General features: G+C 45.2%; 1 protein-coding gene and 1 long non-coding RNA gene across 4 annotated transcripts in view; one reads left to right on the forward strand and one right to left on the reverse strand.

Moving 5' to 3' along the window:
- The first annotated feature begins 4801 nt into the window (after positions 1-4801).
- LOC139073510 (uncharacterized) overlaps positions 4802-13405 on the forward strand; it is a 32032-nt gene continuing 23428 nt past the window's right edge. Inside the window, exon 1 of the long non-coding RNA XR_011522329.1 lies at positions 4802-4998. This is a non-coding gene — a long non-coding RNA (uncharacterized lncRNA). The remainder of the gene's footprint in view (positions 4999-13405) is intronic.
- The window catches only part of LOC103542475 (cell adhesion molecule CEACAM1-like), a 432471-nt gene continuing 428759 nt past the window's right edge, over positions 9694-13405 (reverse strand). Inside the window, exons 5-6 of one of the 3 annotated variants that reach the window (XR_011522313.1) lie at positions 11308-11603; positions 9694-10941 (exon numbers count right to left, since the gene is read on the reverse strand). Coding sequence is in view for 1 of the 3 variants with exons in the window: in XM_070557989.1 (XP_070414090.1) it covers positions 11596-11603 (8 nt within the window). In the remaining 2 variants the exon portion in view is untranslated. Of the gene's footprint in view, positions 11663-13405 lie in introns of all 3 variants that reach the window. The other 2 variants (XR_011522312.1, XM_070557989.1) reach the window with 2 other exon arrangements.

A 13405-nucleotide genomic window follows, 5' to 3' on the forward strand; every position in this document is an offset into this window, starting at 1 on the left:
TAGTCTCCCGTGGGAACATGGGATGTCTCCAGTCACAAACCCACTAGTTTGTGACACCAGGCAGGTGCTACTGGAACGGGATTTTTAAAGCACTAGCAAGCAGTGAAGTTTCAGATGAAAAAGCCCCTTATGGATCGAAACCCTCTATAACAAACTCCCCTGAGAGCTGGCATAGTCAGACAAAGACAGCACTGTTTGTGCCTTTGTGTCTTAGAACCCCGGTCTGTTCAATCGGCCACCAGGTCAATTGACACTCTAGACTCTCTAGACTCAACGCTCAACACTCTAGAAATGCACCTTCCGGATGACAGAGGCCAGAGGAAATCGTTCCATTGGTCACAAAGCCAAGCTCTCAGGAAGCAGAACAAGATGGAAGGAAAAACCTCATCCTGTTTGTACATAGAGGACCCACAGCAAAGTTTGTCTAAATAGACGCCAGTCTGGTGAGAACCATAAAACTCAACAATCTGTGAGGCTGACTCAAAGAGTAGGCTTGGAAAGGCCCTGTACCTGCTGTCCTGCCCTGTGGTTCCTCCTCCTTATAAAAAATGTCACAACAGAGACAAAGGAAAACAATGACCATCTCTCAGAGGGAAGGATCAACAAAAGTCAAAAGTACTCAGCCAAATTTACCAGAGTTGCTGGGCCCTAAGTAGAACTAATTCCTCAAATATTTTCTGCTAGTCTAAATTCAGAGAGAGACAAAAAAAAGAAAGCCTCACCACTTATCCATTAGACCCTGCAGACAGAGGTCTGGGAGGCCGATGTGGTAAGAAAGCTGACCTTTTTGCCACCTTCTCTGTCATACGTCCCAGGGTCTCTTAGATGCAGCAGTGACAGAGAAAAAGCAGTTTCCCAGCTGGTGGTTCTCCTGGCTGGCTCCTCAAAGCTGTCAGGGAGGGGGAAATTCCCCCCTTTACATGTTGAGTTCTTATGGCTGGACTAATAATAAAATTAAAACAAGCCTAGATTAACAGGAGAAAAACCAGTTTGATACATTTGCATTGGAGATCAAGGAAAAAATGATGCTCAGAGAATGAACAAAGCAGGCAGTTTATATATCTTTTTATACAGAGAGATAATATATTTGTGAGGATTTGACAGGACAAAGAATCTTGGGTTTGGAGTGCAAAATTATTGAGGATTTGAGCAGAGTTTTGGCTTGAGGTAGGAAATTAGTAAAAGTAGTAAGGTTTATTTATACAGGCTTCCTGGCCCTGAATGCCCTAGCTCTCATGATAAGGGTATATCTATCTCCTGTTACAGGGAGAGCACCTTTCACACGGGAGGTTTATTTCCTACTTTTAAGGGGAACAGAGAAGCGGGAAAACTTTATGTCAAACAAGTAACTTTAATTCAAAATAACCAACATGCCACTTTGGGATATTTTGGGGTGGCCTTCCCTGGGCCCCAGTAGGAGTCCATTCAACATCTCTGGGAGAGCGTGTCATTTGAGTTTGCTAAGGGCAAGGGGAGAAGGAAGGATGTTGAAGGTAGAGGGCTGCCAAGGGCAGGAAGGGAGAAGTGATAGACTTTATCTTGAGGGGAAGCGTGAGACTTTGTCCTTCAGTCTAAATGGTCCATCACTTCAGTGAATCAGACCCAAAGGGATGAATCTCTAAGCTTCCAGGAATATGGCCAGTGACCTTTTATGGGGTGAACCAAGACATTCTGGCTTATCAAGTAGCTTTAGATTTCGTGGCTGAGGAGAATGTGCTTGTTGTGAAATTTTTGTTATTTAAGGCTTACTCTTTTCTGCTTTTCCTTCTTCTCATTTCCTGCAGTACTGAGGTGGGAAGGGCCCCGGTCCCCAAATAGGTCCCCTATATTTTGCAATAAGGTTTGTTTCCTTTGTTGAGGGATGGATGTATAGCTCTGAGTTTTTCTGTTTTTTGTTTTTTCTTTGACCACCAATTAGGGAAGGGATAGAGATGCTCCTTTCTCATAATGGAGCCATCTAAATCTCATCTTGATTCCTCCACCTCCAGGGAGCCACACCTTTTCCTGGCCCTCCTAGATCCTGGGGCACTCAGAGGCCATGCAGAGCAATATGTGAGGGGATAAAACCAATAGCAACAAAAAACAAAAACCAGGGGTGAGTAGGAACTGTTGTAATTACCTCTATTTCCTTAAAGTATGTGTTCCTTTCTCCCTTCCCCTAATCCACCCAGATATTTTAGGGCTGAGTCCTGACCTCTGGACACAAATCTGGTTTCCTTGTACCTGCTATGGTTTGGTTCCACCCACCAAAACAATAGGCCTATTTTTTTCTGTAGTCAAAGGCCCTCGTGTTTGGCCCCAGGAGTTTCACCCTGAACTTGTGCCAAAGCCCACAACTTCCTGTTCTGTTCCTTCCAGGTCATCTTGGAATCTGCAGGCTTGTGGGTGGGGTAGGGGGTCCTGAGTTGTGATCAGGGAAAGGGGAAGGTTGTGGGAATCCCAGACAGTTGTGCTTGGTAGAGTCTTCTAGGCCTGTTGTCAGAAGAAGCACAATTGTGGGCCAGGACACCTGGGTCCTGGTGCTGGTGACTGAGCTTTCACCTGGAATGAGTAGATTTGTTTCTCTAGGCCTTAGCTTTGCCTGCTGCACAGTGAGGAGATCTGACTACATGAACTCAAGCCCTACAGCTTGAATGCCCTGGCCATGCATTGTCTTTCCTCTTCCTCATGGAAATCTTTATCATCCCTTCATGGCCCAAGGATGCAACATCAGATACAGTAAACTTGACTAATGTCTGTAAGAGAGAGGACTAACTCCCAGGTACCATGTACCCAGTTGGCTGGCCTTTTAGGCTACAGTGGAGAGGGTGGGTATTTTTGGCCTGGTGTTATTTTGGAGCTCTCTTTAGTAGCAGGAGAGGTGGGGTCCTGCCAAATTGTGAAAATCTTGACTGCCAGCTTAAGGATTCTGGACTCTTGTGAGTGGTGATCTTCCAGAGGCATTAAGTGGGAAGTGACCTGGTCAGACCTGTGTTTTGGGACATGTACTCTGACAGCTGGTTTGCTGGGAGAACTGTGGATGTGTAAAGTTCACATGAGAGTCTGAGATCTGAACTGGGAGGTCAGAGGGCATGGAGAGCAGGGGACAGGAGAGCCATTTGAAGAATTGGCGGGCCTTGGTGAGTGACTGGAGAGGAAGGGGTGGTGAGGAGGAGGCCTGAAGATGATTCAGAGCTGCGTTTAGTTTGGGTTTTTGGGCGGATCAGATGTCATTAGCCCTGAGATAAGGATGAGGGATTGGTTGCTTAGGGACTGAGATGCTAAACTCAACTTTGGATTTTTATATATGACAACTGTGGACTCTCCAGGTGAAAATACTGTATGGGCATTGGGGAGAAGCTCTAGAAGGAGGCTGGGACTGGTGCAAGTAAGTGGTGGCACAGGCGAAGATAGAGAAGAGGGAGAGAGCCCAGAGTCTGTGCCTGTGGGATGCTGCTTAGCCTGGTGTCCTCATCACAAGCCACAGGGCTGAATCCTAGTCTTCATCAACCTTTTCTCTATTGATCAGAGTGACTTTTCAGGTTTTTGGCCTAAATGTATATTCTTAGCCTGGGGCTCACTTATTAATTGCCTAAAGGAAAGGAAGGACTTTTGGAGTAAATAATAGAGAAGAACATGCAAACAAAACACATCCTATGATACACTTTAATACTCATTATAAAGCATAAAAGCACAATCTGAGTTTCAAGTTTTGTTGAGAACGCTGTATCCACAGGGCAGAAAGGGAAAGGTTGAGACAAAGGACAAAGGGGAAGAAGTAAGTTAGAAGGATTAAGCTAATAGCTAGTCTACTAGGTCTAGAAATCTCCTTGGCAGGCTCCCTATAGGTTAAAAATTACCTGTGAATTTCTTGGGAATAATATGTTTTATATGTACACTTTGCAACATAAAATACTAATAGCCAAAAAACATGGTGTACTTACTAATTATCGTACAGCTGACTAGTGCAACAGTGTGTACTAATAGAACAAGTAATAGCCAACAAATACTGTGTGCTTACTACGTGCCAGGCAGTGTGCTAAACGCTTTAAATAACTAGACTACCTCATTTGATTCTCACCATAGCACATGCACTGGGTGCTTTTATTAGTCCCATGTTGCAGATGAGGGTGCTAAGGTGTCATCCTTTGCCCAGGGCCTTGCAGTTCATGAGTTAGAACAAGAATTTGCAGCCAGGCTGCCTGGGGGACTCCATAGCAGGTGCTCTTAACCTCTCAGCAGTCCAGTGGGGAAGTGATAAGGTAAGACTTCTCATAGAGTGGTTCTAAGACCATCTGTATGAGAATTATCTGGAATGTTTGTTAAAAATTGAGATTTTAGGTCTCACGTTGGACCAAATAAAAGCAGAATTTCTCAAACACTGATATTTGAGATTTACTGAGTTGGGGCTGGGTGTCTTGGTTCTGGAAGGCAATGGGACTCTTGGCTTCTCTGGTCACCTGCAGTTTGGGCCTTGTCCCTCTGTATAGTTGACAATGTAGTCTATGCTGCTTTCTTTCTCTGGGCTATTGGAGGGGTGCATTCCATTCCGAGAATGGGTGAAATCACACTGATGTTAATGCTGGAGGAGGTATTTTGACACAATGTCTTGTATTCACATTTTCCTTTCACCCTTCCTTTGCTTCTCTCTTCTTTATACCCTCTTCCCTCGCACTCCCCCTCAGGGGTGGGTTTCACTTCTCTGCCTGTGCCCTGGGTGGGACAGAGATGGGAGAGGTCAAGGGAACACGGTGTGGTTCGCTGCTCAGTGGGGGATGTGCCCTGGGAGAGGAGGAGTTGCCCTGTGGTTCCTCTCAGGCCCAGACAGGCTCTCATGTGGAGGGGGAGCTTCCTATGAAGTTTAGCTGCTTCATGCTGAGAGCGTGATGAGGAGAGTGGAGTTGCGGCCTGGGATGTGAAGTGGAAATCCTGTCACCCACAGCAGTGGTCTGCACATGTCCCCATCTTTTCAGAAATGGAAGGTTAATCTCCCTAAGGACTCGGAGCCAGGCAATGCAGGTAAACAGGCGAAAACGTGAACTTTCTCTCATCCACGAGCAGGTTTGCAGGGCTGATCCAGTTTCGATTTCTACCTTGAGTGAAGACAACAGTGAGTTTTATACACTTCACATTTTTGGCTCTTCACACACTGTGGCCTTGGGGAGATCCAGGGGTGCGGGACAAACCTGAGGAGAGCTGGTTCTGTGTCAGCTAAGCTACCAGTTTCCTTCGTTACCATGGGAAAGTCACTCACTCACTCGGCACTTGAGTTTTCTTATCTGAAAATTGTTGGATTTGGGTGATGTAATCTTGCACGTTCCTTCTTGCTCTCGAGGTATGATTCTGTGATTAGTAGCAGGGAGGTGGGGGCAGGTGTGACAGAGCCCTGAATGCTGCTTCTTTATTTCTGTCTCATGTGCCTGCCTTCCCCCAAATGAGCAGGCAGTGAGTTCTGTTGGTGCCTCCTCCTGCACAGCTCTGTGTTTCAGTGGCCTGAAGATGCCCACTGTGGGTGCGGTGAGGAGAGTCTCTGGAGCCTGGGGCCCCCTTGGCCCTGGGGAAGGAGGGCCTGCTTGGTAGGTTTCCTGTCATCGCACAGACTTCTCATGTTTTGGTTTGATGGGACTTCCCTCCCTGTTCTCCCCCCTCCTCCACAACCTACCCCTGAGCATCACATTCAGTTTCTGGAGTGGATTATGAGTGTTTGATAACTTTCCTGGCTGCTTTCTGCCTGTGGGTCCCTGAAACAAACAGCAGGGAATTCTCATAGCCATCAGGGTCTCTGCTTCATGTTTTCCTCTTTCCCTATAGAGCCTGGCAGAACACACAGGGCTTCAGTTCCAGAGAGACACATGTGCATGCTCTAGCTCCCAGCATTCCCATATGGTGAAGGGTAGGGTAGGGTTATATTCTTAATTGTCTTGGAGTCAGCATAACACATATGTGAACCCATGTGGTGTCCTAATGTTTTGTATGTTGCTGCCACTTAAGAGTTTAGAGTGGGTGCTATGTATGTGTTGAGTGTATTACCTGTGCCTGGGTGTGTGCATGTGGGTCAGAGTATGCGGTCAATGGCAGTTGATGCTGAGAGGAAGTAATTCAGGGGCTGGGGTTGCTCTCTTTGTGTGTCTGCTTTTGTGCAATGTACTGGTAACTTGTGTTGTCAAAGAGCTGATTTAAAAGATGTTAGAAATTTCCTTAATCTGGTCTGAAATTCACCTTGTTTTATTCTTGGATTTGTAAAGTATGAGAGTGTGGGGAGATGGAGGATGAAACACCAGACCTGCCTGAACAGTCTGAGGTCAGTTCTCAGAAATAGGTGTTGATTGTTTAGCTATCACCACCCTGGATTTGTGAGTAGGACCCAGAGGATGTGAGAGCTTCTGTGGCAGAGGTATCATCCTGTTTTGAGAAGATTAGAGACATGTTGACAAACAGGAAACAGATCAAATTTGTGACTTGTTTCTATCCAATATCTAGGCATTCTAAGCATTAAAAACAATTTAATTTCACTGTTATCGTCACCTGCCTACCAAGGGTGGGTGTGCTGAATTTTCAAAGATAAATGAAATTCTATCCCTATCCTCAGCAGCTAATAGTTGGTCTTTTCTTGAACAAGGCTTTCTGGACCTAATTCCCTCAGTACCCAACTCGATCTCACTAGTAGCCTTTGGGACTCTCAGAACCAGACAGGTGAGGTGAGATGCTGGAGCGGCTGATGGAGGAGAGTGGGGCAGGAGTCCAGCACTTGCACTTTCTGACTCTCCTATTCAGAAGGACAGTGACCATGGGAAAAGGAACCTGGGCTCCTTAGGGAGTGCTGTGGTAGGTAGTGTGGTGGGGATGGCAACTCTGTTCATCCCTCAACTTATCTCCTGGCTCAAGTTATGAGAGCTGTGCCCTCCAGCACTTCCAGAGATGGAGAATGAGTGTATTTCCTTGAGGGACTGGAAACAGGATTTGTTAGCTACTCTTAAGAACATTAGCAGTGACAGGCAGGGCAATTTGAGGCCTTGTGGAATTGTCTCTAGGGAACTGGAGTTACTTTACTATGTTCAGACCGGGAAGTTGGGCATTAGCTAAGGGTAGGGCAGAGAGAAAGATGTGCAAAAACGCTCAGACCAACAGGTGACAATTTTTTTCTATGGCACTTGTACTAAGCCCATATCCCCTCTACTATATGGTATCCCCTCTACCATATTGAAGCGCTAAGTCAACTGGGGCAGGACTCCCACCTCTGTTGAAAAGTCACTTCTCCTAAGGCTTCATGATGCCCTTTTTTGACTTTTTCCCCCTTCAATACTGCCTTTGATATTCCTTATAGCCTGATGTCACTTGAGTAAAATGAGTGGAGGTAGGGTGAGTTAAATTTTTCCAGACCCCACATTCTTAGGGTTGGCTCTGGGCCCTGCACATTTCTACTTCTCCAGGATGACCCTGGGAACTTAATTCTAACATGTGTACTATTGTAGCTCCTCACCAGCCCAGCTTCTCCCTAAGTACAGTTCAGCAAGAGAGAAAGACAGAGACAGAGACAGACAGAGACAGAGAAAGGGGAGACAGAGAGATGTTTCAAGCACTGGATGTGTCAGGTGTCCATGTGTCTTTGGAGTCAGGTAGACCAGAACTGGATTCATTCATTCATTCATTTATTTTTTTTATTTTTTTTGAGGAAGACCAGCCCTGGGCTAACATCTGCTGTCAATCCTCCTCTTTTTGCTGACAAAGATTGGCCCTGAGCTAACATCCATGCCCATCTTCCTCTACTTTATATGTGGGACACCTACCACAGCATGGCGTGCCAAGCGGTGCCATGTCCGCACCCAGGATCCAAACCGGCAAACCCCGGGCTGCCGAAAAGCGGAACGTGCGAACTTAACCACGGCATCACCGGGCCTCAGTTGTTTCTAAAATTTTCTCAGTCATTCTAAGTGTAGCAGTGTTTCCTAATGGATGTCTCTCTGCTTTCCCTTGTGGTATCTACCCCTTTCTATCTTTGTATTATAATAGTTTCTCATGTCTTATCTCGTGTCTTAGGCTTTATGTTCCTTGATAGGGACCCTGCCTTTCTCATTTCTGTATCTTTCATGGAGTCTAACACTGAGACTTGTACCACAGTAGGTGATTAATAGGAGTTCATGTACACATCATGAGGAAAAGATTCTCAATCACAGGTACATTGTGTCTGGTGTCTCAGGTTCACACATTAACGCTACAGGGTCCTCCCCGCTGGGGTCAGACTTGTGATGACTGGTGTGGGTAACTCCTCTATGAGAGAACATTGCCGTGTTTGGTGTTTGTTTTCAGGCATGTCATTGTGACTAAGAATTGTATGTGAATATGGGGTAGAGGAGCAGGAAGGGGTAAGGAGACAGATATAATTAGAATGGAGGAATTATACTGGAGAGTAGTGGTAACAAAAGTGAGAAATATTAGTAAAGAGGAAGAAATGTGAGCTTATCTGGTTGGCCAGGGTAGGCCACTGTGGATTCTGAGTAGGAGAGTGAACCAGTTTTTAGGAAGGTAATGAGACAGCGGTATGCAAGGAAGATTTCAGTAGAGAGTCCAGAGACAAGAAGTCAAGCTGTACTTCCAGCAGCAGAGTTGTTGAGGGCCTGGGTTATTTAGGTTTGTGGGAATGGGAGAACAACACAATTGAGAGATGTTAAAAAAGAATCAACAGGCTCTGATGATGTATTGAATCTGGGAAACAAAAGAGCCAGGGCTGAGGAAATAGTGTTGTCACTGAGAAAAATCAGTGAGTTCTGAGTCAAAGCTGGTCTAAATAAGGAGTAATTTCATAAGGTATTTGAAAGTGGATGTGATGAGTTCTCGGAAGTGGCAGGGACTAGAGATAGAGATGCAGGAGGCATCTGCAGAGAGGTCACTGACCCAAGGAAAGAGGGTACTGGAGGGTTTCAAGCAGGGTCTGAGAACTAACTCTGGTGTGGGGGTGCAGTGTGTCAGTGGGGATGGGAGGAGGAGAGCGTCCAAGAAGGAAAAAGCTGTTTGTGGTCTTGGATGTTTTAAGAGTGAACAATGTGAGCATGGTGAATATACCTTTGAATTTGGCCAAAGATGGATACTGATTTTATGCTGCTTCCAGCAGTCTTGGGTCTGGAGTCAGTATGGCAGAGCCCCTGAGGAATGAGGTGATGAGGAAGGAGAAAGACTGCACACATCTTTCCAGGCTTGGAAGTGAAGGAAATGAGATAACAGGTTACTACTTAGTGAAATTAATAAATGACAGTTATTCAGGTCAGAAGAGATCTGACCCTCTGAGGGGGCAGAACAAAGGAACTGGGGACAAGGAAGAGAGAAGGTGCTAGAGAGATTTCTATGTGATTGAAACTGTGGAGACACTTGTGAATGAAAGCTGTATTGCTGCATCTGATTCACTGGAGCCACCCGTGTGGGAAGTGTTATTTGTCCCTAAGAAAGATGCTGGGAGATCTTTTCCTCATGAAATTATCTTCTTTGTGGGAGGAAGACAGGCAGTTTCTTCCAGACAGGTTGGAGATGTGGCCTGTTGATTCTAGATAGACCCACTTTGTTAGCAGGTGTGCAAATGAATGTAGCTAATTCTCTGATCACTAGATCAAATATCTGTAGACTTAGAAATAGGCTTACTCTGATGCCCAGTTGAGCAAGTTCTCTTTCTTCTGCCTGTAAAGAAGACATTGTCTAAAGCAGTATTGACAATGAAGCAGCATGTTGACGTCTGATATATAATTTTTATTATAAATATAGAGCAGATTTTACAAATAATTCCAAAATAGCCTTAGCCAGGCAAAATTAAACAACACAGAATAGTGTGGATGAGAGGAAGTCCATACAGTGTGTGTCAGGGTTAGAAAACCCTGAATGAGGTACTGAGCACAGAGAACTCCCAAATAACCCTCTTTGAGGGGGTCTCTTAGACACAGCATGAGATCAAGTAATAAATATTGAGTAAAACCTTTCTCTCAACAGCCCCAAAGAGATTCCATCTGTGCAGAAGAAGGCTGGGTGGGAAGTGCATTTGCCTCTCCTTGTCCTGCCCTTCCTTTTATCCTAAGACACATTGGGACTCATAGACCCCATGGGGGAAAACGAATTTCACGGGGTCTTCAAGAAGCCTAGGGCCCAGTGATAATATTCCCCTTGTGTCCTAAGGGGCATCAACACCAGTGCAGCTTTCTAGGTTGTAAATGATGCCAATGGCATGAGTGACAGTGTTCCCTTCAAGCACTCCCACTTCACAGGACCAAATGCACCTTAGCAGGGGCCAAAGTTTCCTGAGAAAGTAAGTAGGGCTGACAGAACATACACAGGCGGATACATGGGGTAGAATGGAGGCTGGTGATTGGCCTGAGATGCCTGGAAACTGAGTTAGATCCATTTCTAGCCATGAATGAGGAAAATGGCTTCTTCTTCTTTTCTGTTTGGAGCCCCTGACATAAAAGCCTTGAGGAGCTCCTGGCCAAGGGGACTTGAGGAGTTTTGGTGGCTTCTTTCATCTAAGGCAGTCAGATTGACTTACACAGCTAAGCTAAGTAAAAATAACCCCTCTCACATAAATAAGCAGTTACAAAAATTAAATGGCAGAATGTCTCAGACTATAGAGAAAAAACCCAATTCTGTAAATTGTGCATTTTTAACACTTATTTAAATAATCTCTGAAGGGTAGCTCTCTGATTCCTTTCCCAGATTCCCAGCAAGTTGTCTCTGTTACCAGCTGACTCCTCCCTAAAGCCGTAACCTCCCCTTCTGTGGGCATTTACTTGAATAAAGCCCTTAAAGTGATTGAAAGTTGCGTGCATTTTTTTTTTCATTTTCCATTAGGACTCACCTGTGAAACTGGAAAAATAATTTTTCTAGTTGCTTCTAGTGAGTTCTCTGAAGACAGGCAAGCCATGGGCTTATGTGGTATTCCAGCTAAGCAGCAAGGTTCTTAGGCCCTGGTCCTATGGGTAGACAATGCTGCAGTGGACAAATGTGTAGAATTTTTTCTTAGTTCAGAATTGGTTATATATTTCTTTTCCTGTGTCTCATGGGCTCACCCTGGGCTTTGTAGACACAGGAGAAGTTTTTACTTTTACTTTTTCTCTATTCCTTTCTGGCACATGCATTTCAGTAGATAAAGACATATGTCTCAAGGTTATGGCAAATTCAAGTTAGACAGGACTGGGACGGGGAGGTTATTGTGCTCTGAATAGTTAAGTTTAAAACTAGTTTAGGTCAGGAGAGGGGGAGGGGAGGGATGTTCTGGCAACTTTCTCTCATGGTATGCTTTGCCTAAGTTCAAGGATTGGAAAGACTGGGTTTCCTACAGACTCCTAGCCTTACCTTTTCATGTATTGACACTGAAGGGAGGGGCTGTGACTGGGCAGCTTGGAGGTGCCTCATTTGGAAGTTGTGGGGTGGAGGAAGAAGCTTCTTTTCCTTGAGGGTAAAGCTATCCTTCCAGTGATGGGGATGAGAAGATTGGAATGTCATCAGGGCAGCAAACAGGGCAGGTTGCAGTACTTCTTTTTTACTTCTGAATAAACTGTTTCTGTAGCTGATGAGGGTGGGGAGGCTAAAGTTGGTTTCTTTGATTCCTGGGCATTGAAGTTCAGGGAAGAAAATGCCACTTCATCGATCTGAAAGGCATGAGCAGCAGTCAGTTAAATCAGTGTCATAGGTCAGGCCCTCACCTGGTCTAGTGTGATTCAGTACCACGTGCTATCACCACTTTGAAATTTTTAGCTTTTGAGAAGGGCTTTTATCAACCATTATCTTTGCTTGCTAACATCCTGTTGAGTGATCACTAGAAGCGAGAGATTATGGTATTTATACAATGGAATATGATGATACAGCAATGAGAAGGAGCACACTACCAATGCATACAACAATATGACTGAATCTCACAAAACAAGTCTGAATGAAAGGAGCCAGACACATATAAGGATATACTGTGTCTTTCATTTATGTAAGAACATAAACAGGCAAAACTAATCTAGTGCATTAGAAGTCAAGATAGTGGTTACTCTTTGGAAGGAAGGAAGTGGAGGGTTTTTGGGGGACAGGATTTTGTTTCTTGATTTTGGTGCTGCTTACATGGGTATGTTTAACTTGGGGAAATTCATACAGTGTTAAACTATATTTATGATTCAAGCACATTTCAGGGTATATATGTATGTACTTGATAAGATGGGAAAAATTTGGTAAAATTATTATAAATTAAAGAAACGAAGGCCACAGACCCACTGGAATGGAAATTATCCTTTGAGAGTAAGAGCAGAGTCAGCCTGAAGGTAGAGGAGGGAGAATGACTGAGGCCTTCTTTGTGTTGGGCACCGTGCTGGGTGCTGTACATTTGTATCTCATTGAATTCCTTCAGCTTCTCTTCGAAGTAGGCAGCATGCCCATTTGTTAGATGACAAAATGAGGATCTGAAATGTTAAGCTACTTGTCCAAGATCACAGAGCTACTAACAGTCTCAGCAAGGATTCAAACACAGGATGGTGGTAATTCCAAAGAGCTGTGCTTGCAATGAGGTAGACTCATGGGAGTTGTTACCAACCCTTCTTTGTTTGCTGCTACATCGAGGAACTTTGACCCAAACCTGGTCTCACATTGGTGTCTTCAAGTATAACCCATTCTAAACAGAGGTATTTCCATGAGAAAGTGAAACAGTGAAACTGGATGTGCTTACCTTGATAAGGGGGTTGTCAGAGTGGCCCTGACCCAGGGAAGCAAAAGAAGAGTTACCAACTCATGGAAATACAAAGCTGACTTATGTTCTTAGAACAGTGGTGTTCCTAAGATGTGATTTCTCCCTGAAGGAGATGGCAGGTGGTGGGAAGGTGGAGTGGGGAGGTGGCCCATGATCACTTAAGGAATTGGCTTCCCTCAGAGTCTGTGGTCCAGACCCAGGGCATTAGTACCAGAGGAGCGGCAAGAGTAGAGCCAGAGGATGCCTCCATCCAGTTCTGAAGATTTTTTTCAGGTCATAAGACCTTGATTTTTTTCCCTGATGTGTTTCTCAGCAACAGGCTTCAGTGGCAAGGCAGGGCATTGAGCCCACAGCTCCCAGAGCACCACAAGACAGGGAAAGTCTCACCAAAAGAGAATGCCCACATCTATAAATGGGCAGGAGGGGGAAGCAGGAGGATGAGGAAGTGGCTCCTGGAAACAGGTCCATCTTCCTCAGACCTATGTGGCTTAAGCAGAGTGACCATCTCTCCTGGGGCTATATCTCAGGGGAATCTGTTGTGGCTAGGAAGGGTGTGAGGACCTATGCCAACTTAATGTTGGGGAGTGGAGATCCCCTCTAAAAGTTCAGAAGGTAGGGAGTGGTTTGGGAATCCAGGATTCCCTGCTAGGGCAGGGCACGTGGTGGAACACACCAGCTCTCAGAGGTGAGTGGCTTTACTTACTGTGGTTGGAGGCTGAGGGTTTG

The sequence above is a fragment of the Equus przewalskii genome, chromosome 9 (assembly GCF_037783145.1).
Source record: "Equus przewalskii isolate Varuska chromosome 9, EquPr2, whole genome shotgun sequence".
In the NCBI taxonomy this organism is placed as follows: Eukaryota; Metazoa; Chordata; class Mammalia; order Perissodactyla; family Equidae; genus Equus; species Equus przewalskii.